The 24,362-nt window shown below is 38.9% G+C and overlaps 1 protein-coding gene across 1 annotated transcript; it reads left to right on the plus strand.

The window, feature by feature from the left end:
- The first annotated feature begins 6,745 nt into the window (after window positions 1–6,745).
- qdpra (quinoid dihydropteridine reductase a) lies at window positions 6,746–15,493 on the plus strand. The gene is made up of 7 exons (XM_081381946.1): window positions 6,746–6,994; window positions 7,180–7,272; window positions 8,451–8,547; window positions 9,202–9,342; window positions 11,833–11,941; window positions 12,817–12,900; window positions 14,900–15,493. Exons 1-7 carry the CDS (start codon window positions 6,908–6,910, stop codon window positions 15,000–15,002), a joined length of 714 nt encoding a protein of 237 aa, XP_081238072.1. The 5' UTR covers window positions 6,746–6,907; the 3' UTR covers window positions 15,003–15,493.
- The last annotated feature ends 8,869 nt before the right edge of the window (window positions 15,494–24,362 follow it).

Genomic DNA, 24,362 nt, shown 5'->3' on the forward strand with positions numbered 1-24,362 from the left:
CGTCATGTAAATAGCGAATCTGCCACGGCGCGAGCGCAACTGGCATTTAAAGGGTAACTAAACCCTAAACAAACTTTTTTAGTTAATGATCTGTAAGAATGGGGCTTTATTAGTGCTGTTCATTGATTCGAGTAACTTTTTTGACATTTGAGTATAAAGTGTTTTAATTCTACAATATATGGTATACACGGGTTTCTTGTATACAAACAATACCGGATGCGCGCGCATCCAAGAGGCAGAAAACCGCAAGCTGTTATGCCGAGTTCTGTAAAAGAACATTGTAATTAACGTAGATTTCGCATTGTTTGTAATTTTGCTGACTCAATAATAAACTGCAATTTCAGAGTTGGATCTGTTTGTTTGTGTTTATATTATATTAATATAACATTATGTAAAACGTCCAACTGTTTACGAATTAAAATCCAGACATACTGTGATGCATGAATTCGCCTTTGGCTAAGCCACACCCTAGAATGTAGATTGACCAATCACAGCGCAGCCAAGAACGAGCTCCGACAGAGGTCCGACACTTTTTCACAGCGCTCCATTGACTTTAACGCAGGCGTCTCATATTTTTGGTCTCGGCAGGCTATTACCGTCGTAGTTTTATCAAAAATATGGTTAAACGTTGTGCCTGGGGCATTTGTAACACAGATACGCGTTTCCCAGAGAGGTTGGAGGGGGGTGTCCGTTTTTTTCCCTTCCCAAAACCGAAGTCAAATCCTGACAAGTGTCGTCTTTGGATTAAACTGTGTGTGTGGACGTCCTCACAGTCAGATAAACCCCTCAAGGATCAACAAGCGCACTTTTGTGTGCTCTAAGGTAAATTTTGCTATTAACCTTACTGTGAAGTTATACTAGTTAGACAGTTTTATGCTGTTTGTTTTAGCTAACTTTGTTATTCAAGATACTTTGTTATTCAAGATAGGATAACGTTAACGTTATGTGTTTGTATATTGAATAACAAAGTTAGCTAACATCCAGCTGCTAGTCAAAACATACAATCCTGACTTAACTTACGTGATAACTAAACTATCGCTAAGCTTGCTTGCTAGCACCTCGATTCTTCATTAATTAGGTAGAGAACCGAAATCATAACCTAAAACTGTTTAACTAGTATAGTTAAAAGCTAAATTTACCTTAGAGCACACAAAAGTGCGCTTGTTGATCCTTGAGGGGTTTAGCTGACTGTGAGGACGTCCACACACACAGTTTAATCCAAAGACGACACTTGTCAGGATTTGACTTCGGTTTTGGGAAGGGAAAAAAACGGACACCCCCCTCCAACCTCTCTGGGAAACGCGTATCTGTGTTACAAATGCCCCAGGCACAACGTTTAACCATATTTTTGATAAAACTACGACGGTAATAGCCTGCCGAGACCAAAAATATGAGACGCCTGCGTTAAAGGAGAACTTGGTAACTTTTTTAACTTAATAAAACTGTCTAGAAATCATTTGGATGGTTAAACAACCTGTTCTGGTGATATTGGTGACTTTCCCCACTCCCCCCAGCGTTCCCAGGCGGAAAACCAACCTTGCAACTTGGGGACTACCGTCCCGGCAAAATAGAAATTGGAAGTCTCGTGAGAAGCGAGAGCGAGAACGAGAACGAGAACGAGTGCGAAACACGAATCGCTTTACGGCAATTCAACATAAACACACACGCATGTATGATGTATTACCAGATTACCCACCTCGGTAGACATAGCTCCACACGATACAGTTGGCTTGCTCCGATCAAAACAAACGCACATATTTTTATTCTTCAGTTTCTTGAGGAATCTAATTTGTGGGAGAGAATTTAAAAGAAGTCGTCTTGATCCACACTCCATACCAGTTGGTGGCGGAAATACACCATTTTGTTGTTTGTCAACCGCCAATAAAATTCAAGAAGAAGAAGAAGAAAACAAACGCACATGAGCAGCGGTAGAGAGGGGGAGGAGGCCGCCGCAAGTGAGTTTTTTACGACCGTGTTGTGAAATATACGCCCCCCCACAGCTGTAGGGGGAGCTCGTGGGGAAAACATGCGACAACAAAAGGGAAAATCAGCGAAGAAGTGACTAGAGTTCGCTAGAGTTGCCGAGTTCTCCTTTAAAGTCAATGGAGCGCTGTGAAAAAGTGTCGGACCTCTGTCGGAGTTCGTTCTTGGCTGCGCTGTGATTGGTCAATCTACATTCTAGGGTGTGGCTTAGCCAAAGGCGACTTATCATGTTAACGTTAGACTATAGCAATGTAGTAATGTAATAGCCAATGTTAGGAGTGCAGCATCTATAGAGCTTTGCTTTTATATAAGTTATAGCCTTGTTTACGTTACGACCTGTAAAATTTCATTACACATACAACGTTACTTTACTGTAAATCAAAGATTTGATGATGGATTATGTGGGAACCCTTAGTACCTCCGACCGTGGCGATTAGCCTAACTTATATTAAAAAAACGTACTCTCAGCAATGGTGAGATCTTGCCGGATCTATGCAATACATGACGATCTTTAGATTGTGGATGACAAGAAGTGGCCAGCAATTGTATGGCCTGATATAAATATCTTATTCAGACACCAAGTATACAAGAGAAATGATTAGAGCATACAAATCCCTTGATGCATAGGCTACTACGTGCTATATGGTCATGTGCAGCTCGTCAAATACTTTGATGCTGCACCGGATTTTTGCGTGTTGAGGATGTGCTCCCTAGTCAAAGGCAAGGCATTAAAGCCAAGCCTTATGATTTTAAGGCATTTTTTGGCAAAACCATGCTTCCCCATAGGAATGTTGAACATCAGGCACCCAGCACTGGCTACAACTCCTTGGCATTTTGACTTAGCAACAACACCACCACTATGCTACTAGCCGAACCCTTTATTCCGGTACGAAAGAGCGCGGGTCTTTTGCCTCTTGGTTGCGTGCGCAAGCAGTGATGACGTCGCCGAGAAATCCATGTATAAAAACGTCTGAGTGCTGCCCTCTTCAGGTTGAACGGTGGCTACTGCAGTTGAATTTTCCTATTGGATGTTTGCGGTACTGCGTGATATAAGCGGTACTGCGTGACATAAGCAGATTCCAGCTCACCATGCCCTTGGTACGAGCTTCCACGCATAGCATTGCATCAGTTAGGATAGCTTCAAGTTAGCGTACATTTATCTGTATTAAGTACAGTGGTCAGTAGGGTACGTAGGTGTAGTGTTTGCTGGTTGCAACAGCACTGCTGGACTGCATAGCTTTCCAGCAGACTTGGAAATTAGGCGCCAGTGGTTGCATGCACATGGCCTGGAAGACCGTGAGTTCCCATCTAGAGCTCAAGTGTGCAACCTGCATTTTATGAGAGATTGCTTCTCCAACGCAATAGAGGTGGAAATGGGCGCTGAAAAGCGAGTGCCAAACTCTGCTCCTCCTGGACTCCACCACCGCAGCTGCGTCTTAATGTGAGTGATCATTATATATTTTAATCACAATTTATGGTTAGGCTAAAGTTAATCCTCTGGGGTCGGCAAACGCACCGGCGTATTTTGCTGGATTTTTTCACATAGTGGCAAAATATGAATATGCCTACAGAGAGCGCGCGCTACTGACATCAACTCGATAAAACTCATCAGATGCATGTACTTTACGTCGTCTTGCAACCCTGTAAGTCACTCTCCATTTTAGAGTATGACAGCAGCTGTCAATTAATCCGTCACTGCGGGTCTCAGGTGCACACCCCCCGCTCAGCCCCGCCCTCGGTTCGTCCCCTCTATCTCCGCTGGGGTCTGCCCACTTTTCCAGCATTTTTCAAATATTGCCAGTGGGTGGAGTCAGGCTCTGACCAGGGGTTTAGTCACCAAGGGAATGGGAGATGAGACTCTGATTGGTTTAACGTACGTAAATCACAAAACACACCCATTACTCATGGGAATAGGGGCAACCCTTTTTAGACCATGCGCCTGGCACGCAGACCATTTTTCCCGTCGTTAAACTAGCAACAGTGGATTCGGACACGCCCTAAGTGAACTTGTGCCGTGCGCTTTAGACCATCCGCATAGATCGTTAAAATAGGGCCCAAAGTGGTCGAAATCGGTACTGCAGTCCAATTTCAAAATATCGGAGACCGTTGTTTCTCCCACCCCCTCCTCCTCAGGCTCGATGCTCATGAGGGTTGCCAGTTTGAGGACACAACAGGAGCAAGTGCAATTGACAATGAAAACCAAGGAGACTGTAAATTAATGAGTTGATTTATCCGCGTTTTAATATGATCTCGTTCATAGAGATTTTTAGATGGATACAGAGGCTTTTTAGGTTGTCTGGAATCTGCAATCCCTGACCCAGTTTGTTTGCTCATTTCCAAGGCTGCAATATGCTGTGTTTCCTGCTAACTGGCATCCTGGGGTGTCGAAATACTATTGGGTGAACTGGCTGTTGGCAAGCCGAGATCACAAAAGACCAAAACAAAACCAGACTGACAACTTGGAACGTGTAAAATAATAAGTAAAATAATTGGCTGTAGAAGTGTTTTCAGTATGTGAACTTAGCATTTTTCCTAAATATCTGCAAAGATATTATGGTATTTTTATGCTTTAGTAGAGTAAAAAAGTTACATAGGCCTACAGCACCTTTAATTAAAACTCATCTTTCTCTCATTTACTATATTGATTTGGGTGGCTGTAATAATTGCACATGACACAGGAAATTCTATAACAAAGTCTTTACTTGGAAAACACACAGGATAATACAGGAATAAAACTCATGTTGACACAAAAAACTCCCAAATAAACGACATGAAAACATGAACAGAAGAAACAATGGGTTTAAATACACAGAGTAATCAACAGAACTAAGAACAGGTTCAACGTGTCAATTAGCTCCCACAAGGTCATGAATCAGTATCGTGTTCACGAATTCAGGCACTGGTAAGGACCCTGGCTCACTACATATTGGGACACTGATGACTCTATTTGCACTTCAGAACTTCTATCAAGGTAACATAGCATTGATGCTTCCTGGTTTTCACGGTGCATTGTGAGACTTTTTAGGGAGCAAATGTTTCAGTGCACTGGAAGACACCCCTTAAAATTGATGAATCCTTGCAGTGCCCTGACTACTGAATATGGAGCTGATTGAGACGCACACCAAAACACAATGAAACTAAACAGACTTGAACATAACCCTGACATTTACCTTTAATGTATTGCAGACATCACTAAAAAAGTGCACAAAAATATGTGTATTTTTTACTAAAATTTCAAAGCATGTTTAGCAAGAACCATTGTGGTGGTAGCAGTGATTTTCAGTGTTTCCAGCACTGTTGTTGTTGTTGTTGTTGTTGTTGTTGTCATTCTCAAAAACACAATGTATTCAGCTAATGTATTCATCACTCACTCAGGGGACCTGCAGAGCCTGAAGAAACTCTTTGGTGAATATTGAATGTATAGAGAGTATAGATTCAAACAATGAAACTTCCCTTTGGGGTTAATAACTCTGCTCCACAGCCTGTTGAGACCCCAGTGTTTGAGTATGAAACCAAAAGCCATCCATTACAATATACTGCTGAGGTTCTCTTTTGAAGATGTATAGAACATCTGTCCATCTGTAAAGCATAATTAGACTTACAGCTACAATGCATAATGTATAGTGCTTATATTATATGCTTATTAGATAACATACTGCTCTACATAATATGCAACATCTCGGTAGAAATCGTATAGGTCCTCTAGCCCCATGGCTCTGGACCCCCTGTTGTCAGTCCCCTTTCCCCCACTTGCAACGCCCCTGCTCTTTCCAAGAGAACATGGGAAGTGCTTTCACATCATCTCTGGTTCTTCACAGGAGTATGCTGCTCTCTTGTGGTAAAAATTTACAAAGTAACCTTGCACAATTAAGCTATACAACATATCACTCACTGGCTTTCTAACATTATCAACAGGTTTTTCTTCATCATCTTTGGCCTATATGCTATATCTTTTTCTTTGTTCTTCGGGTACTTTGACACGCCCATCCATTCCACAATTACCAATGAGGTACATGCATTGGATCTGCTTGCAGCCCCGCAACAAGGCTTGCAAAAGTTATCACCATGACTTGGCAAAAGAGATGGGAGGACTTTGTACTTTATTGTGTCTACATGCTTGTTATTAGCAATAGTGTTGGTTCAGTTTGTATATTGCCGTGATTCAAATACGGTCGTATTTAAAACAATAAAACTATTATGTAGCCTAAACTGTTATGTTAAAAGATTTTAATTAACATAAAGCTTTTAGGAGTCCGGTACTTGTCACACTGGGATGTTTTTGCTTGTTTTCTCTAGCAGTGATTTAAAAATAATAATAATAATAATAATAGATTAGGCCTAAAAGATTTATTTTTCGTAAATGTCAGGCTTGTGATATACATTTTATAAAATGTATTAATTACAAAACATTTATTTAATATCTTTATGTTACCTTTTTATATTTTTGGAAATTAATTTGTGTTTCATAATTGTTGTAACTACAGTTTAGCTGAAAAGCGTGTGTTGTCACAAAAGATTTGTGTTGTTGTTGTTGTTGTTATATAGTGTAATAATAGTGAAAATCGAAGATGTAGCCTATCTAGAAATCTGCTTTAAAAAAAAATATCCACCCTGACATATTAAATTAGGCCTTACTAAGTCATACTGATTTTCTCATGTGAGTTGATATTAATCAACAAACAGTCTTTATTTTCTTTACTTTACCGAGTTTAAGCCTCATCTCTTTTAAAGATGGCTTGCATTTACTGTGGAGTTTAGGGCGGAACACCGGTTTGAACCAATCATTAACCGCTACACAAGCGCGTGTGTATCCCACCCTCTCCCTCTCTCTCTCTCTCTCTCTCTCTCTCTCTCTCTCTCTCTCTCTGCGCTGAGAGGATACTCATCATCTTTGCTGAAGCGTCTAACACAGCGAAGAAAAGCCATGGCTGCAGCGAACCGTGTCCTTGTTTACGGAGGAAAAGGAGCTCTCGGCTCGGCGTGTGTGAATTATTTTAGGTCGAAAGGCTGGGTGAGTGGAAACGATTCTTTATTTTGATTCTATATAGGAGCCGAGTCACTGTGAGTTGGTGCGTGTTCTCAAACTGACACCTGTTGATGCGACTGTAATAGGGATTTTGCTTTTGCATTATTATACTTGCATAGACTACTCATTTTAATAGCATGCATTGTTAACGTGTTTCTTTTATATTAAAGTGGGTTGCCAGTATTGACATAGTAGCGAATGAAGAAGCGAACGCAAACGTCCTGGTGAAGCTCTGCGAGTCATTCACCGATCAAGCCGCTCAGGTGGGTGGAGCCAATGTCTTGACGTCACATGTGCTTGTGTCTGTCAGCACATAGGGCTTATTAAATGGCCTGTCATGCTGTCATCTACTTTCGATTTACACTGCCAAAGTAATTTCCTGCCTTGCCATGACATCCCCAGTGTTCTGGACAAGCAATCTTTTCTCATTATCGGCCTTATTGTGTCTGCCATTGACTTGCTGTTAATAATAGTGTCAGTTAAATGGCACACCGTTGGAGCTGTCCTCCTTATGGCACAGCATTGTGTCCCTCATTTTGTGGTCTTGTAACACTATTGCACTTTCATTCTTGAAATTGTTAACCCTGGGCCATTATAAAGCTTCAACCTCATCACTCCAGATAATGGGTTCACCTCCGATGTTCTGCATTGTTTTCCTTGGACATAACATGAAAGTTTCTGGGACTGTGCAAAGCACAGGAATATTTAATTTAGTATTTACTGAGACAGATTATGATAGATTGTCTGTTTTTGAAAAACTCCCTGTAACATTCTATCAGCTCTGAATCATAACCTGAAATCAAAACTGACAATTCTTAATTTTTTATGAAATATTGCATTATTAATTCTAAATGATTTTCTGTGCACGTCATAATTTTGTTTTTTATTCGTGTGTCCTCGTAATCTTTAATCAAAATAACTTCCCCTCCATCTTTCACTGACATGACATCTCTTCTCTTCTCTGATGCAATAACAATAGCACAATGATCCAATCAATTCTTGATGGACAAAATCAACTCCCGCCGTACATTTTTTCTTGTTTGAGATGCTTTTTCATTTGCAATTGCATCACAATAGGGAAGGAAAAACTAGCGCAACTTCCATATCATGCTGACTTTAATCAAATTTATGAGTGCTTTTCAGTGATGTGCAGTCTTTATATATAGGAATATATATATATATATATATATATATATATATATATAGTCTATATATATCTCTTCTTATCTAAAAAAAAAAAATTGTTATGAAGTTTCATGACCGTTTAAATATTGCGAGTGTGTATCGTGCAGGGTTAAAATGGGCCTTGTACAGTAGTGTAGTGTGAAAAAGCCTTATATATTATGTCAGAGTTCTTCATTAAGTTTGCACTGTTGTTTCCACTAAATTGTAAGCACTTACTATTGAGCCAGAACCTAGTAGAGTATGGTCTTTGATGCAGGTGACGTCTGATGTAGCCACAGTGCTGGGGGAACACAAGGTTGATGCCATTCTTTGTGTGGCTGGAGGATGGGCTGGAGGAAATTGCAGCTCAAAAGGTGAGGGCATCTTATTTTTCATCCCAGACAGCTTTTGCGTGCTTTATTTATTTATAGTACTTCTTTTTATTTCATTAAATTTATTAATGTATTCACAGTTATTTATTACATTTTCTGTGGAATTCAGTTAAACATGGAAGAAATGTGTTAAACATAGCTGAGAGTGCTGCACTCTTATTGGTTGCTGAAAACATTATCAAATTAGCTAAAAATGAATAAATGAGCATGAAACAGAAGGGGCATTTTTAAAATTTTATGAATGACTGACAGTCGTGTTCCAAAGAGGGTGTAGATACTCAGAAGGAATCACTCACATTTTCTGTGCACTTGTAATGACACATCAAGGATGTTAAGAGCCTAAAAGCAGGTTTAGTACTTCTCCCATTGAAGTCAACAGGGTGCAAATTTTAAAAATAGAATAAATCGGTGTAGGCAACACCGATTTTTGTCGTTGTTCTCTGTATTGACAGCACTCCAAATGTACAATAAAATGAGCTCAATGTTAAAATTGACCGGAGTTCTCCTTTAAGTTACTTTTAACTCCTCATAATTTGTTTTGTTTTTTAATAGTACATTTCAATCAGTTCATGATTTAATTGATTTTGCTGGAGTAGTATCAACTTTTTCTCTCTCTCTCTCTCTTACTCATTTTAGACTTGTACAAGAACACTGATATGATGTGGAAACAGAGTGTCTGGACCTCAACCATTTCCAGTCATCTTGCATCTCTCCATCTGAAACCAGGAGGCCTGCTGACTCTCTCTGGAGCAAAGGCATCACTGGATGGCACTCCAGGTACAGTAGTAACATCCATCCTTACACTCCTGAGATGTGTAATCCATCTTATAAATGTGTTTTCAGCACAGGTTTACCTGAGGATACTTCAAAATTGGATGTTTATTGTGTAAAGGTACATTTATACCCCAAAGTGGCTAAATAATATTGTTTATGTAGGAAAACGCTTCAGTCTTCATGAGGTTTTCCCTTAGGTGGGTGAAGTCAGTAATAGCATTCATTTATAACACCAAGGATTTTTCACTGCCTTTGGAAGTGTATATAGTTTTGAGTGGCTGTCACATCCATTGTACTTGGTTAGTTTTACATATTGCCTCACATCCCAAATCGTTTCAGTGCCCCAGATGTGAAACGTTAGGTTCATTCCTTTAGTGACAAAACTCAATAAAGCACACAACAGAGGTCGCCTCCAGCCTATTCAAAACCTCCAACATCAGCAGACTGCTCTGATTGGCTGAGAGGCCTGGGAGGGTAAATGAGTCAGCAGGTTTTTTGGAGATGGGAACACATGTGGACTGTGTTTAGGAGTTTGAATTCCTTAAGCACACAGAACTGATTTCGACAGGAAATGCCCTGCAGCGATGAACACTGCTTTGATATAACATGAAGGGCACCTCTAGTTAGAGCGTTTTGATGTACCTTGTTCAAAGAGACAGGAGCAAGGTCTGGTGAACATTTCTGATGGGGCTGTCAGCTCTTACAAGCGTGCAAGATCAGTGTCATGTGCTAGTCACGCCACAAGCTGAAACACTGGTTCTCTGATTGCTGTTTTGAAAAGTGAGACAGTTGTTATGATAGATACTAATGCCAGCTGTAGTATTGGTTAAGTAGCTAAAGAGTAACTAAGTAATGTTTTTTTGTGTTTAAATACTTGTATTTGCAATTTTGCTAAATAAAATTCTTTGTAATTACACATTAAATGATTTATGCAAAAACAAAACGTTCAATTACTTAAGAATGGAATGAAACCACATCCTAATAGTAATATTCAATTTAAATGGAAAATTAAATATAACATGGGAACTAAAAAACATATCTCCAACCCCAAACCCTCAGAACATGTAATGTTGCATTTTAAATGAATTTTAGGTGATCTTATCATTTTGTTTTTGTTATATTCTATAAAAAATGTTTTTAATCATTGACTTTAAATGCTTTATAATGCATAAAATCTGTTCAAAAGCCTAAATAGCTGCAAAGTCCTGTGTGCTGGGTTTGACTGACCTCAAAGCCAAAGTTCAGTCTGGATATCAGACATACCAAAGAGAATTTAAGCCAAAGCCGAGAGACAGAACATGTGATTAAATTGTGACCCGTAATGTTCATTCAGTCATGAAGGGTCATGCAGTGTGACTGAAACTTTCACAAAACACTGAATTCTCTCTCTCTCATTTTCTTTTTCTTTTTTTCTATAATATTGAAAAGAAAGTATATATATGGAGCTTCTCCACCCCTCTTTCTTATTGGCTCTGTGGGTTTAAAGGTTTTTTTTTTATTACTGGAACAGCTATTATGCATTTTGGGTTTGAGGGTGAAACATTTTTTGATTCTTGGAAAAAAGTAGGATTTAACCCCCTTATTACATCAAGAATGCTGGTTATTGAATCCAGATGCCAAGCCAACAAACATCTAGAGAGGAGGAGCTGGTAAGACAAGCTCTCTACTTTGAAAACAACCAGAGTATTCTCATTAATAATCTATAATCCATCCATCTATCCATGATGTAATACATTTTTTTGTGCTACAAAAGTATTTACTGAAAAATGTGTTGAAAACAATATTCCTATTTTTCTTTCCACCACCCTCCCTCCGGAAGATAAGAAGAAAAAAAAGGCACTAGAACAGACAATGGGAAAATAATTCATAAATGCTATTTTCACCCTCTCATTGACACCTTACAATTAAACTGAACTCTTTTTTAATGTGCCTTTAAGACTTCTGTGTTGGTGCCCTGTCTCATATATCTCTTCCTATTATTATTATTATTATTATTATTACCTCACTGTGATATATGGGTAGTCATATTTTAACATTTTGTGGTTTTGAAATTTTCAAATTAGCTGTTTTTTCCAATAGATGGTGTTTTTGAACTGACGTTTTGAGTTAAAATACATTGGGAAATCAAATTTAATTCCTCATGATGTGAACCCTAAAATACACTGGTATTAATGCACATATGCTTCATTGGTGAGAAGAAAATAGTCTGACTGTGTAGGAGGAATCAAATTCAATTTGCTTGCTTTATATTGCAAAATCCATTTTATTCTCTGCTTGAGGCATCCAACCAAATTATTATTGACCTAACCTCAAAGCAACAGCTGTTGCCTGTGAGACAAAGTTAGGCAAATTGTGTAGTTGGCATGCTCTCAAGTGCTGAGTGCGCATGCATTGTGTCTCATAGTCTGCTGTATGGAGCGAGAGCTGTAGCACAAAGCATGTGAAGAGGGCTCTGTTCTCCATTCACTTCTTTGCATTTCTCTCTGGATGCAGGAATGATTGGGTACGGCATGGCCAAGGCTGCTGTCCATCAGTTGTGCAAAAGTCTGGCTGGCGAGAACAGCGGTCTTCCAGCTGGAGCTGGAGCTGTGGCTATTCTTCCGTAAGAGCATCTGTCAATCATCATATCTCTCTATATACACTGATCTGTCTGTTTTAGTAGAAATATAAAATATTGAGCATTGCTTAAAATAGTGTTTTAGGCTACTTTTAACTCAAATTTTACAAAAGTTTGCAGTCTGTACGATTTTTAAAGTCTCTTATGCTCACTAAGGCTGCATTTATTTGACTAAACTACTATAAAAACAGTGATATTATTATTATAATATTATTTCAATTTAAATTCGATTCTATTTTAATTTTTTCTTTTTTTTTACATTACTCTAGTCTTAAGTGCATGATTCTTCAGAAATCATATATTTCTCATTATTATCAATGCTGAAAACAGTTGCACTGCTTCATTTTTTTGTGGAAGCCATGATACATTATTTTAGGATTCATTGATGAATAGAAAATAACAGCATTTATTTGAAATAGAAATCTTTATAAATATATATATTTTTAAATATTGATGAATAAAAGTATGAATTTCTTTCTCTTTTTTTTTACTTGCTGACCACAAACCTTTGAACAGTAATGTATTGGTGCAATAGTGATCTCATTAGTCAATGTGAAACTCATTTCACTTAACTTCCACAGTGAAACAGTATATTCAAGGCCTGTATTTAAGTATTCATTAATTCATGTTCATAGATAATATCAATGAATGCTCTGTTTCTGTGTGTGTGAACGTCTGCTGTTATCTCTGCTGCACTCTCAGAGATCTGCGTGGTACACATTTGACTGTTGTCTGTTTGCATTAACTGTATGAGGTGTGAGTGTTATCAAAAGGCCAGGCTAGTTTAAGCTATCGCTGCAAGCTCTGTTCCACAGTCTCATCTTCCACCAAGATAACAACATTATGACATCATCCTCCAGGGTTACCTTGGATACACCAATGAACAGAAAATTCATGCCTGATGCAGATTTTGGGAGCTGGACATCGCTGGAATACATCGCAGAGTGAGTGCACTTTTCCCATGTCCACTGAGCACCGGATTTCATACGTTTGCTGATAATGTGATAAATCGCAGATTAGACCTGTTTGGAAAATAAAAAAAGCCTCAGATATACAATATGTCCTTGCTGCAGCCTGTAGTGCAATGACGTACTGCATTGAATCCAATACGTGGACAGTTTAAGGTTAGGGTGCAGGGTAGGTTTAGGGGTTAGTATCTATTATACACTGTTAGAAAAATCTGTAGAAATTACAGTATTACTGGCAGCTACTTGCCAGTAACTTACTGTAGATTTAAATTGATGTTATTTACTGGCAACAATTTGTTCAAAATTAAATGAACATTAAACATTAACAAGTCTTTATCTTTACAGAATAAAACTAAAATAACATCCTCATGCAAAGCATTCTGGGAACCAAAATCTGAAGGAAAGAAATAGAAAAAGGTTGATGAAGATTTCTGGTTCCCAGAATGCTTTGCATTAGATTCTTATTTTATAATTTTATTCTTTAAAGACAAAGACTTGTTAATGTTTAATGTTCATTTAACTTTGAACAAACTGTTGCCAGTAAATAACATAAATTTAAATCTACAGTAAGTTACTGGCAAACAGCTGCAAAACTACAGCAAATTTTTTACAGTGTAGGCAATCAGCTCTGTGATAGACAGGAGTAATGACAATTTTAGAATCAGTTGTTTGCGCCAAACAGGTTTGGGAAATAAAAAGGAAGCATCCACTACATATTGGATTTAATGCAGTACATCATGGCTCTACAGCAGCAAGGACAGTCTCCAACAATGGGATAAACTAAAAAGCGTCTATTTCTCACCAGAAGAGGGCAGTAATGTTCTTTCAAAAGACACCTGATGTCTGCTTCATGTTATTCAGGAATCTGAATATTGTGAAAATACACTTTATTAATCCACAATCCATTGTTATGAATTATTTCATGAAGGTCTCATGTAATCCACCTAGAATTATTGTTATCCCAGATTTGATTTCAACACAAAATCTCGCTCCCATAAGATAGAAATGTTTTAAATCAATTCTTAAAAACCTTCCTCACATGTTACATTTGATTTGATTCAGTAATATTAACCAAAAAACCCACAGGCAATTGTAAAAGCCTCTTAGAAGCAAACACATCCTGTTTGAATATTGAATTACAACAGAATTTAAGTGAATAATGTCAAGCATCAACCCAAGCACAGACCTTTTAGAGAAATTCATGTATTTATATTCAATGGAATTGAAATGCCTCTCAAAAGATTTCACGAAAACGATTGAGAAATGATCTACCTGTTTTGAGATATAGGGGCCATTCACACAGAACACATTTGTGTGGTTAATAAATGTGAGATGCAGGGCAGTGGAAATAAAAAATAAATAAAAAAAAACTGGTCTAGAGAGTTTTTTAAAATTAAAAGTTGAACTTATAACTTGAGTAACGCGTTTTTAGAATGCTGTGTCATATGCAAGATGCTACAAATGATGTGACCGCAACTGTCAAACACATCCATCTAATGCATAGAAGAAAAAGGAGAAAAAAAACATAGGAAAAACATGCAGTGGAATGGAAAAAAGTGTTCTGTGTGAACGGCCCCTTAGCACTTTTTTCGAATATCTGGCTCAGTTGTGTAGCCAAATCTCTCCTGCCAGTCAGCACAGATTAGGATGAGGATTTGATGCAACTCCATAATCCCAGAGGAGCCGCAGAAAACCCGGCTGTATTAGAGAAGCACACGAGAGATGGAGTATAAATGGTCTTTGTGTTAGAGGCAATTAATATGTAGTCTTACTTCAGTTGCTACAATGAGTTAAATTGTCAACAGTTTCTCCCAAATGTTTTAGCGTAGACAAGGCTTGCCATTCGGTTCTTAATTTCCTCTCTCTGTCTCCCTCCTCCCATCTGTGTTCTCATTATCTCGCTCTCTCTCTCACTCACTATCCATCCTTCACCACCATCATTTTACACCTGTCTCTCTTTCTCTCTCTGTTCCAGAACCTTCTACAGCTGGGCCACTGGGTCAGGCCGGCCAGCCTCAGGCAGCCTCATACAGTTGGTGACGACTGGGGGTAAAACCGAGGCCTCTGCGGCCCAGTAAAGGGGGAACAGAGAAAAAGAGAAATACAAAGAGATAAAGAGTGGAGGAGAGAAATGTTTACCAAAATACTGTGCAGCAGAGAAGAGAGGTCAAACGAAACGATGGAAATGAGAGATGTGGCATTTCCGTTTATCCAGTCTCATTGGAAATGCACAGTACAATATCTCGGAATGAACATAGTAATAACTCAACATGTTTATGTCGAGTCGGTTACATGTGCTGTATATGAAAATATAGATAAGTGTACGTTTGTGACTTCCTTGTTGACAACAAAAGATGTGCCGCTGTTGTATGTGAAACTTACAGTCTTCTGTTCAGAGAAGTGGCCTTAGTTTGTAATTGTGAGTGTATGTGATTACCAGTTCAAATGCAATCATGTAGGATGCTGTATCCTCTCTCGGAAGTATCTCCTCTCCAGTGTGTTGAATTGCTGCTGAATGTGTATGGACCATACTTGCATAATAAAGACAAATAAAAACAATATTTTGTCAACATGGATGTCATTATTTGAAAAGGTTTTTTATTTCATATAAATAATTACATTAAGTATTTTTTTTAATGTATTATTTGCAGGAATAGATGATGTAAAAAAAAAATCTGTAATTTATTCCCATGTCAGTTGGGAATGCTGTAATTTTTTGCTGCTCTCAATTTTCTCCACCCCTCATATTTGAAACTGGCACATCATGTTTATTGCAACAGAGAGCCAGTGGTGTTTTTGTATTGATGACGTCAAAACTGGCACACGAGGTGCCATTTTTATTTATTTTTTAATCCGAACACAACCACAATTGAAATTTACAAGCTGCAGTATGGGACACATTTTCAGTGAATAAATAAAATTTCACAATGTGACTTTAAATTTTTGTTCATCCAAAGCTATCACATAACTTCAGAAAACTTGTATATTTTGTTCTCTTTGGTCTGAAAATCTTTTATCTATATCTTTTCAATTATATTAGGAATATCATGTTATAACAGAAGTTATAAATGGATAAACAAATTCTTACCTTAAACTTTTACTTCTCTTAAAAACCATTAGCCCGCTAGTGTAACACACTCAAGGAATAACACTAACAGGTGGTCTCATATTATACACTACATTCTTCACCATCCTACTCTCTCCCCCACAAATCTGAATGTCGACCCAACATTTTGCACCACCTGATGAGTCCCCATGTCTTCAACAGATACACTACTACAGTTCTAGATTGGAGTCAGTCTTTTATCTGGACACCTTTACTGTCTTGCTCCAGAGTAACCAATGGCTTATATCTCCATTTGACGCCACGAATCGGTAGTAGATTGCGTGCACATATATGCTACCTTTTCTCCGCCACTTATGTGGGAACTGTGTCCGGACTTAAAGGTTGGAATTCCTTTTATCTCTAACATTATTCAGACCCACTCTTTGTACTATCACCCTGTGAATACTACATTTGCATAACTGCTGTTTAAGTAAAAATTCACTACCCACAGTAACTTATCCCTTAACTACTGTGAATACTACTTGATCCTCCCAATAAGACCTTAACTTTCCACCCATTTCTGTGGAATTTTTCACCAACACTCTCTGTCCTGTTTCTAATTCCCCTCCATACACTTTCCTGTCATAGTAGCCTTTTGCTCTCTTTCTCTCATCTTGTGCTGCTTGGGATGCGATTCTGTAAGCATCATCCATACGGAGCCTCCATTTCTTTGCATACTCGCTGGGGGAAGGGTCTTGGTCACCCGGTGGCAGGCCAAATATGATGTCAATAGGAAGCCTTGGATTCCTGCCAAACAGCAACTAATACGGTGCAAAGCCAGTCGCCTCGTTGCGTGTACAGTTGTACGCATGGACTACTTTTGCCAGGGAGCTTTTCCAGTCACTCTTAGCCTTATCTGTCAAGTTTCTCAACATGGCTAGTAGCGTTCTATTAAAGCGCTCAACCTGGCCGTTCCCTTGAGGATGATATGGGGTAGTGCATGAACCCTGTATCCCACAGTATCCTTCCAGTTGTGCAAACAATTTGTTCTCAAATTCTTTACCCTGGTCATGGTGCAGCTTAGTAGGGAAACTGATCTTCAGAACTTAGTCCCCAAAGACCTTCTCAGCCACGGTTTTGGCAGCTTTGTTAGTACACGCATATGCTTGGGTGAACCGCATAAAGTGGTCCATTACCACTAGAATATACTCGTACCCCCCTTTACAACTCTACAGGTGTAAGAAGTCGATAGATACCATCTCAAAAGGGTATGTTGTTACCACACTGTTCAGGGGAGCTCTGGTTGATTTGTCTGGCCTATTCCTTTTTAGGCTGCACACTTTTGTAATGTAGTGTACACACAACTTGTTCTTCTCCCTGGCCATGATCCTGAAGTCTTTGTGCACCGGCTGGCCCTTCAGATTTGGCCACTGGCCCTTTGTCACATACTCTCGAACCTTTCCCAGCACCAAATCTTCTTCCTGGGCTTCCCTCAGTTGCTCTTTGGATAACTCACTGACGGGGGATGCTGAGTGCTCCTGAATTCCTTCAGCAACCAGGGTAGCAATACTTAGTGGACACATCCAAGGATCTTGACCTTGGGTTTGCAGACTTAGCTCCTGTGTGATGCTGGATATCACCTTGGGCTGTACTTCCTATGAACAGGCATACATGAACTTTTCCATATCAAGTGGCATTCTGGAGAGGCCGTCAGCATCTCCATTGCTTTTCCCTGGATGGTACTTAATTGTAAACTCAAACTCTGCTAATTCATCCACCCAGTGGTGTGTTGTAACATTCAACTTGGCTGTTGTCATCACGTATGTTAAGGGATTATTGTCTGTATAGACAACTAATGCTGGCGCATAATATAAATACTCCCGAAACCTTTCACATATCGCCCATTTCAGAGCGAGGAACTCTAGCTGCCCGGAATGAAGGTGATAATTTCTCTCAGGGGCTGTTAGAGTTCTTGAGCCAAAGCCAATTACAACCAGCTTGGGGGACAGAGCAAATGGCAGCAAATCAAGCATCAATCATCACATCCATATATATATATTAAATAGAACCATCAAGACAAAACGGTAAAAAATTGTCATACTAAGATTGGCATCTGAGCCATTTTTTCAGTGCCTGCTTAAAACCTCCTAAACTTCTGATCATCTTTATATTTCCTGGCAACATGTTCCACAAACGTCTTGGTGTTATGGTGTCCAAGTAATTGGATGACTGGAGGACAACTGGCCCAAGGTCTTGTTTTTCCCTTGTGACTTCCCCTTGTTTTTCAGTTTGTTCCCCTTTTCAGGTCCATCCTCAACCGACAAGAGGCAGTACAGGGGCTTGGCAATTCTTGAGAAGTTAAGAATAGATGTTCGATAATACGAGATGAACCCCAAGACTTTCCTCAGTTCCCCAACTGTCGAAGGTCTTCTATCATTCAATGCCTGTACTGGTGCTAGTTCGGCAGGATCCATGGTAAATCCTTCTTTCGACACAATCTTCCCAAAAAAAAAATCACTCTGTTTTGGAACACTTCACACTTTCCCGGTGTCAGATTCACTTTTGACAGCGATACAACACCTTCCGGAGATCATTCAAGTGGTCTTTAAATGTATGACTGTGGACCAGATTGTCATCGAGGTAAGGCTGACAAATCTCATCCCGAAGCCCAGTCAGGCACTCCTCCATGCTACGCTGAAACTCTGCTGGAGCTGAAGATAGGCAAAAGGGAATCGTAATCCACTCATACAGCCCCCAGGGAGTGGAATCACTCAGTCAGATTTTGAGTTGCAAGAAGGGAATACAGCCTACATCATCGTCGTCTTTCGAGAATACATCACACCCTTCTCGCACTCGCCGCACTTGAACCTGCTGGTCTGGTGTCAAGTGTGTCAGAGACACTGGTGGGTCCCACCCATCTGTGTCCTCCTGAGCTTGAGTTGCTTCTACTCAAAACTGTTCTCTCTCTTTTCACTAGAATTCAGCTGCTCAGATGATATCTGAGCTGGTCTGGCTTCCACTAGGTATACTGCCTTCACTTGTTGGACATACCCAAGCACCATGCAAGGGAGGAGGGTGGTTGTCATTGCTGTCATTGGTGATTGTTGAACTGTTGTCATTTGTAACAGGAATAGTAACTCGGGACCAGCTTCCATTTTGCCGCTGGATAATGGTCTCTGCAACAATCAGTCCATCTGGCCACCTCCGGCTCTCTGTCGGCTCAAAGACAACTTCCTGTTTCAAGGGAAAAGGGACTGTTTGCACTCTACACTTTACACACTTTGTGTGACCTGCTGGTATCACTGTCCTGAGTCGATCTGCTCTCACCATCCCTTCTGATGAATCACTTCTGTTGTTCTGCACAAGTTGAATTAACACTTCTCAACAATTTCTTGCAGTCCAGTGAAAAAGCTTTGTTCACCGTTGCCGAGCTGACTGGCAGTTGGTGCTCCACACCAATTTTGAGCAGCTGTTCAATGACATTATAGCTGACAATTGGCTCTCCTGCCACTCCAGAGTCATGTGAAACGAGCATGGGCACCAGTAATTCAAGCTGTTGTGCCTCCTCTTCTCCCAGCTGAAACTTTACTTCCACCCAACCTATGAAAGGAATTGATGTTTGGTTAACTGCTTTTCCTACCAACGTTCCACAGCCCAAGATTTCTTCCATGCTGCATACTGTGGTGTGCGGAAGGTGGCTCACTCTCCATTCCTCATTAATCAGGCATATTTGTGATCCCATATCCCACAATGCTTTGGTTGCCACTCCATCTATGAAGCAGTTGATAATGCATTTCTTCCTAATTAGATTCAATAACTTTAAATGACACTGGAAAGAAAGGTGACTTTCGTAGGTGGAATTCTCCCCCCTGCTGGCCATCATCTGCTGCGAGGTTGCCTCTGTTGCCTCCAGCTGTTTAATCCTCTGGTGAAGGAGCTCCTCCATGTTACTATTCCCCTCCGCCTGGTTTGGAGGTGGCACAGTTTGTACTGCCAAATCCACATGCTCCATTTGATCTGATGGCTTTCTTAGGCCTCTGCAACCTATAGAGAGATGTCCTGCCTGTCCACACTTGAAGCAGTGCACGCACTGGTCTCCCACATTATTCTCTTTACATTCTCTGCACCCCTTCTTTGCTTTCCACCGTGGAGGGACAGTCAACCATCTGTCCCTCAGATGGTTTCATTAGTTCATATAGTTCAGTGTCCTTCTGACTATAAGACGTTGTTTTTCGAACTTTACTCTTAACCACTTGGATGGAGGTGTTTTGGACACCAGCATGAGCTCCTCCTGTACCGCTGTTTTTCTGCAGCATTCCCAGTTCAGCTTCTATATCACTGACCTTGGTGACTTTGTTGCTGTTTTTCCTTAGCTTCGCTTGTCTTTCATACTCAACGCTAGATGCTTCATTCATCTTTTCTATGAGCACCTTGTCAGTTATCAACTGGTCAGCATATTTAACTTATACCTTACTCCTTCACCTCATACAACAGTTTGTGCATGTATTTTAAATTATTTCTTACCTGAAATTACAAAACATGAACAGTACATGAGATGGCGTTACTCACGCAGGCACATGGTAACATAGGGCCCTATAAAATCCGTTTTATTTTTTCCCAAATTCCGTTTTATTTTTTCCAAAATTCCGTTTTTTCCGTTTTAATTTTTGCAAATTCCGTTTTTTCCGTTTTAATTTTTGGGAATTCAGGTTTTTTTTACCCTTTACTGTTATTTTAGTTGTAAAAAGAGTGTTTTTATTAATACATTTACATAAATACATTTTATGTATTTATTAATCTTTGCTAATCTTAGTTAACCCTAACCATGTATTTTTATTATGTTACTTCACACAGTACATTAGGCTAACTAATGTTAACAAATACAACTTTTCATTTAAATAATGTAGGCTACTAAATGGTGAAATTAACATTAATAAAGAAAGATTAATAAATGCTGTAGAAGTGCAGTTTATTAATAGTAATGTTAACTGATCTAGTTAACTAGAGTTTAATAAATGGAACCTTATTGTAAAGTGTTACCGATTTTGTTATACACCGAACCGATTCAGACAGATCAGTTGTTTTAACTATTCATTAAATTGAATCGGTTCAAAGGAGTCATTAGTTCGCGAATCGGACGTATCATTAGCAGATTTGTATGCGTTGTGTGATTATCCCGGCAGTTAGGACATCGCACAAGATTTGTCAACACAGAAAACATTTCATGATTGGATAGGTTTTGTTTAGTTTATCGAAAGTGTTATTTATGTCAGCTGAATGGACGGAACGCTTTTCAGAGAAGGCAAGGTAAAAAAGTTTTTTTTTGCACAATTCACACCCAGCGGTAGCCTAATTCAGGAAAAAAAAATATCCGAATGCTCCACGTGAAACGTTCTTCCGATCTTTTACCATTGTGTCAATTCTCAATTGATTTAGATTAATAAGCGCGAGGGAGTGAGAGAGAGCAAGAGCAAGTGAGAGAGAACCGCGTTGACACTAGATTCCGCGTTAATTTGCCAATTCCGCGATTCCGTCCGCGATTCCGTGATCGCGGAAATTATAGGGCCCTAGTAACACATTACAACAAATGTAAATGTAAACAAATGCCTATCATCCACGACCCTTAGCTGTAAAAAGCTACAATATGTATTTATTTATTTTTAGCCGCTAGGGGATGCTAACCTCTTACAATAACAAAGGTGTATGTTGATGATGCATTAGCGGAATTATGGAACTTGCCATCATGCCGAAGAATCTAATAATGTTTATGGATGAGTGAATACATTGATGTTTTTAACTTGACTGTGGTATGAAGCAGGTCACGATTGCTTATGAGAGACAGATATCAGCGCCACACGCGTATGGAATGCCAAAGCTGTCAATATTAAAAATAAATAAATACATAAATAAATATACAAATAAATGTAAAAAAGAAAAATAAATAAATATATATATATAAATAAATATACATAGAAAAACAAAAAAACGAAAATAAATAATTATTTATACATTTATTTCCTTATTTATGTATTTATTTATTTTTTCCCATATTTATTTATTTATTATTTTATTTATTTATACATTTATTCATTTATACATTTATTTATTTATACATTTATTTATTTTTACATTTATTTATTTATACATTTATGTATTTCTACATTTATTTATTTCTTCATTTATTTCTTCCTACATTTCTTCCTGCGTAGGGTAATGAGGAGGGGGTGGTTTACCTCAGACATAGCAATCGAGCTCAGAGTAAGCGAAGGGTTGAGGCCACAGTGACACCCTGTGGCGAAATACAATAAGTATAGCTCACTGACGTTGATGTGACTGCGAGGTATATGGTCAAAATCCTAAATCTTACTGTGTGACATGGATAGGCTACTCTTTATTCCGGACATGGCCGTTGAACATCGTTTGTCTGGATTTGTAAAATGTCCTGGGCAGGCTCGGCTGCAGGATGAAATGACTGAGGGGGCATGTGAAATTGTTAAGAGGGCTTAACTTTATACCATCAATGAACAATACACACTGATAACTTGCTTAGTAAAAAAGATAAGCCAGCGTCATTTATTATGCATATATTAACCCTTTCACGCTTAATTTTAATACTGACTCCCATAGTGAGTTTTTTTTCAAGGCGACTGTAATTTTAGAACGTTCTCCTTTAATGTTTCCATGGCGACGCGTCATATTTGTCACGTGACACACCGCAGCCACAATAACTCTGATGTATCGCTTTTATTTCCTTTTCCCTTTTTCATTCAAAATATTCACAAACTTGCTTACCATTTCATCAACTATCTAATATTCCGATTCTCAAAAATGTGTATGTGAGTGTGTTTGGTCATTTAAAAACCTTTATAACTAATCTTGATCTTGATCTAACAAGTTACTATAACGAGATCTTTGCGCCGCAGAGAATCCTGTGGCTGTGTCTGTGAGTCATCAGTTTCTCCCGAAAAAGAAATGCAAGAAAGTGGTCGGTGAACTGTGAGAAGAGTAAACTTTATAGTTACTTCCACTGTGTTTGTCTGATATGAATAACACACGTCGGAAAATTATATTTAAAATGCAATGGTCTCGTTTCAAAAGCATTGGTCAATATGCTTGCGTCGACTTCACTGTAGCCTATATGTGCCCTGCTTCCTTTCCGTGAGTTCTGACCGAAAAATGGAAAATATCAAGCGCTTCCGTTTCAGAGTCCCTGTTTCATGTTTGTTAGCCCAGGAGGACATTTTACAAATCCAGACAAACGATGTTCAACGGCCATGTCCGGAATAAAGAGTAGCCTATCCATGTCACACAGACAGTAAGATTTAGGATTTTGACCATATACCTCGCAGTCACAGACCGCATCAACGTCAGTGAGCTATACTTATTGTATTTCGCCACAGGGTGTCACTGTGGCCTCAACCCTTCGCTTACTCTGAGCTCGATTGCTATGTCTGAGGTAAACCACCCCCTCCTCATTACCCTACGCAGGAAGAAATGTAGGAAGAAATAAATGAATAAATAAATAAATGTAGAAATACATAAATGTATAAATAAATAAATGTAAAAATAAATAAATGTATAAATAAATAAATGTATAAATAAATAAAATAATAAATAAATAAATATGGAAAAAAAATAATAAATACATAAATAAGGAAATAAATGTATAAATAATTATTTATTTTCTTTTTTTTTTGCTTTTCTATGTATATTTATTTATATATATATTTATTATTTTTCTTTTTTACATTTATTTGTATATTTATATATGTATTTATTTATTTTTAATATTGACAGCTTTGGCATTCCATACACGCGAGTCCCGCGGATATAAAGGAATGAGGACATTTCATTCTACCGAACTAACTTACCCGCAAGTGCTGAATAATACTCACACACACAGGCCAGTTTATTAGACAAATGAAACTTGTGAGGTAACGCAGCGTTGTTTCACTTGGTCTACACTATCACACTAAACTGCATTTGAATGTGTTGAATTAGTTATAATGTTATTCTATGTGTTAGTTTATCTGTATGAGACTAGCAGTAAGCTAAATCAACATTAGAATAACATACGGATCATATTCTAACATTTCATCATTTTGAGCTACCGTAAAACTTCAAATAATAGCCGAGTCCCAAATAGACGCCTGTCTCTTTTAAACGCCCGGTGTGACGACAGGTTTGGGTAAATAAACGCCGGTCTCAAATAGAGGCCTGGTCGGTTTTTTTGTTTCGGTTTGTATTTAATCTTCTAAAACCTGTCAGATCATCTTTTTAAACCAGTTCTATGGTGCAGATTGCGCACGCAAGAGAGCCGTGCGCATCTGGGCGGGAGCTGTTAGTGCAAGCAAGGCGGAGAGGGAGAAGTGGACGGGAGCGACAAGGAGGA

This window comes from Scardinius erythrophthalmus (assembly GCF_964197995.2).
Source record: "Scardinius erythrophthalmus genome assembly, chromosome: 13".
Classification (NCBI taxonomy): Eukaryota; Metazoa; Chordata; class Actinopteri; order Cypriniformes; family Leuciscidae; genus Scardinius; species Scardinius erythrophthalmus.

Bases quoted from the DNA above. Each gene is read 5' to 3' on its own strand.
- qdpra (XM_081381946.1), top strand. From the start codon at position 6,908: ATGGCTGCAGCGAACCGTGTCCTTGTTTACGGAGGAAAAGGAGCTCTC. The intron at 8,548-9,201 runs GTGAGGGCATCT...TACTCATTTTAG, and splicing joins AGGAAATTGCAGCTCAAAAG to ACTTGTACAAGAACACTGAT. The intron at 11,942-12,816 runs GTAAGAGCATCT...ATCATCCTCCAG, and splicing joins GGAGCTGTGGCTATTCTTCC to GGTTACCTTGGATACACCAA.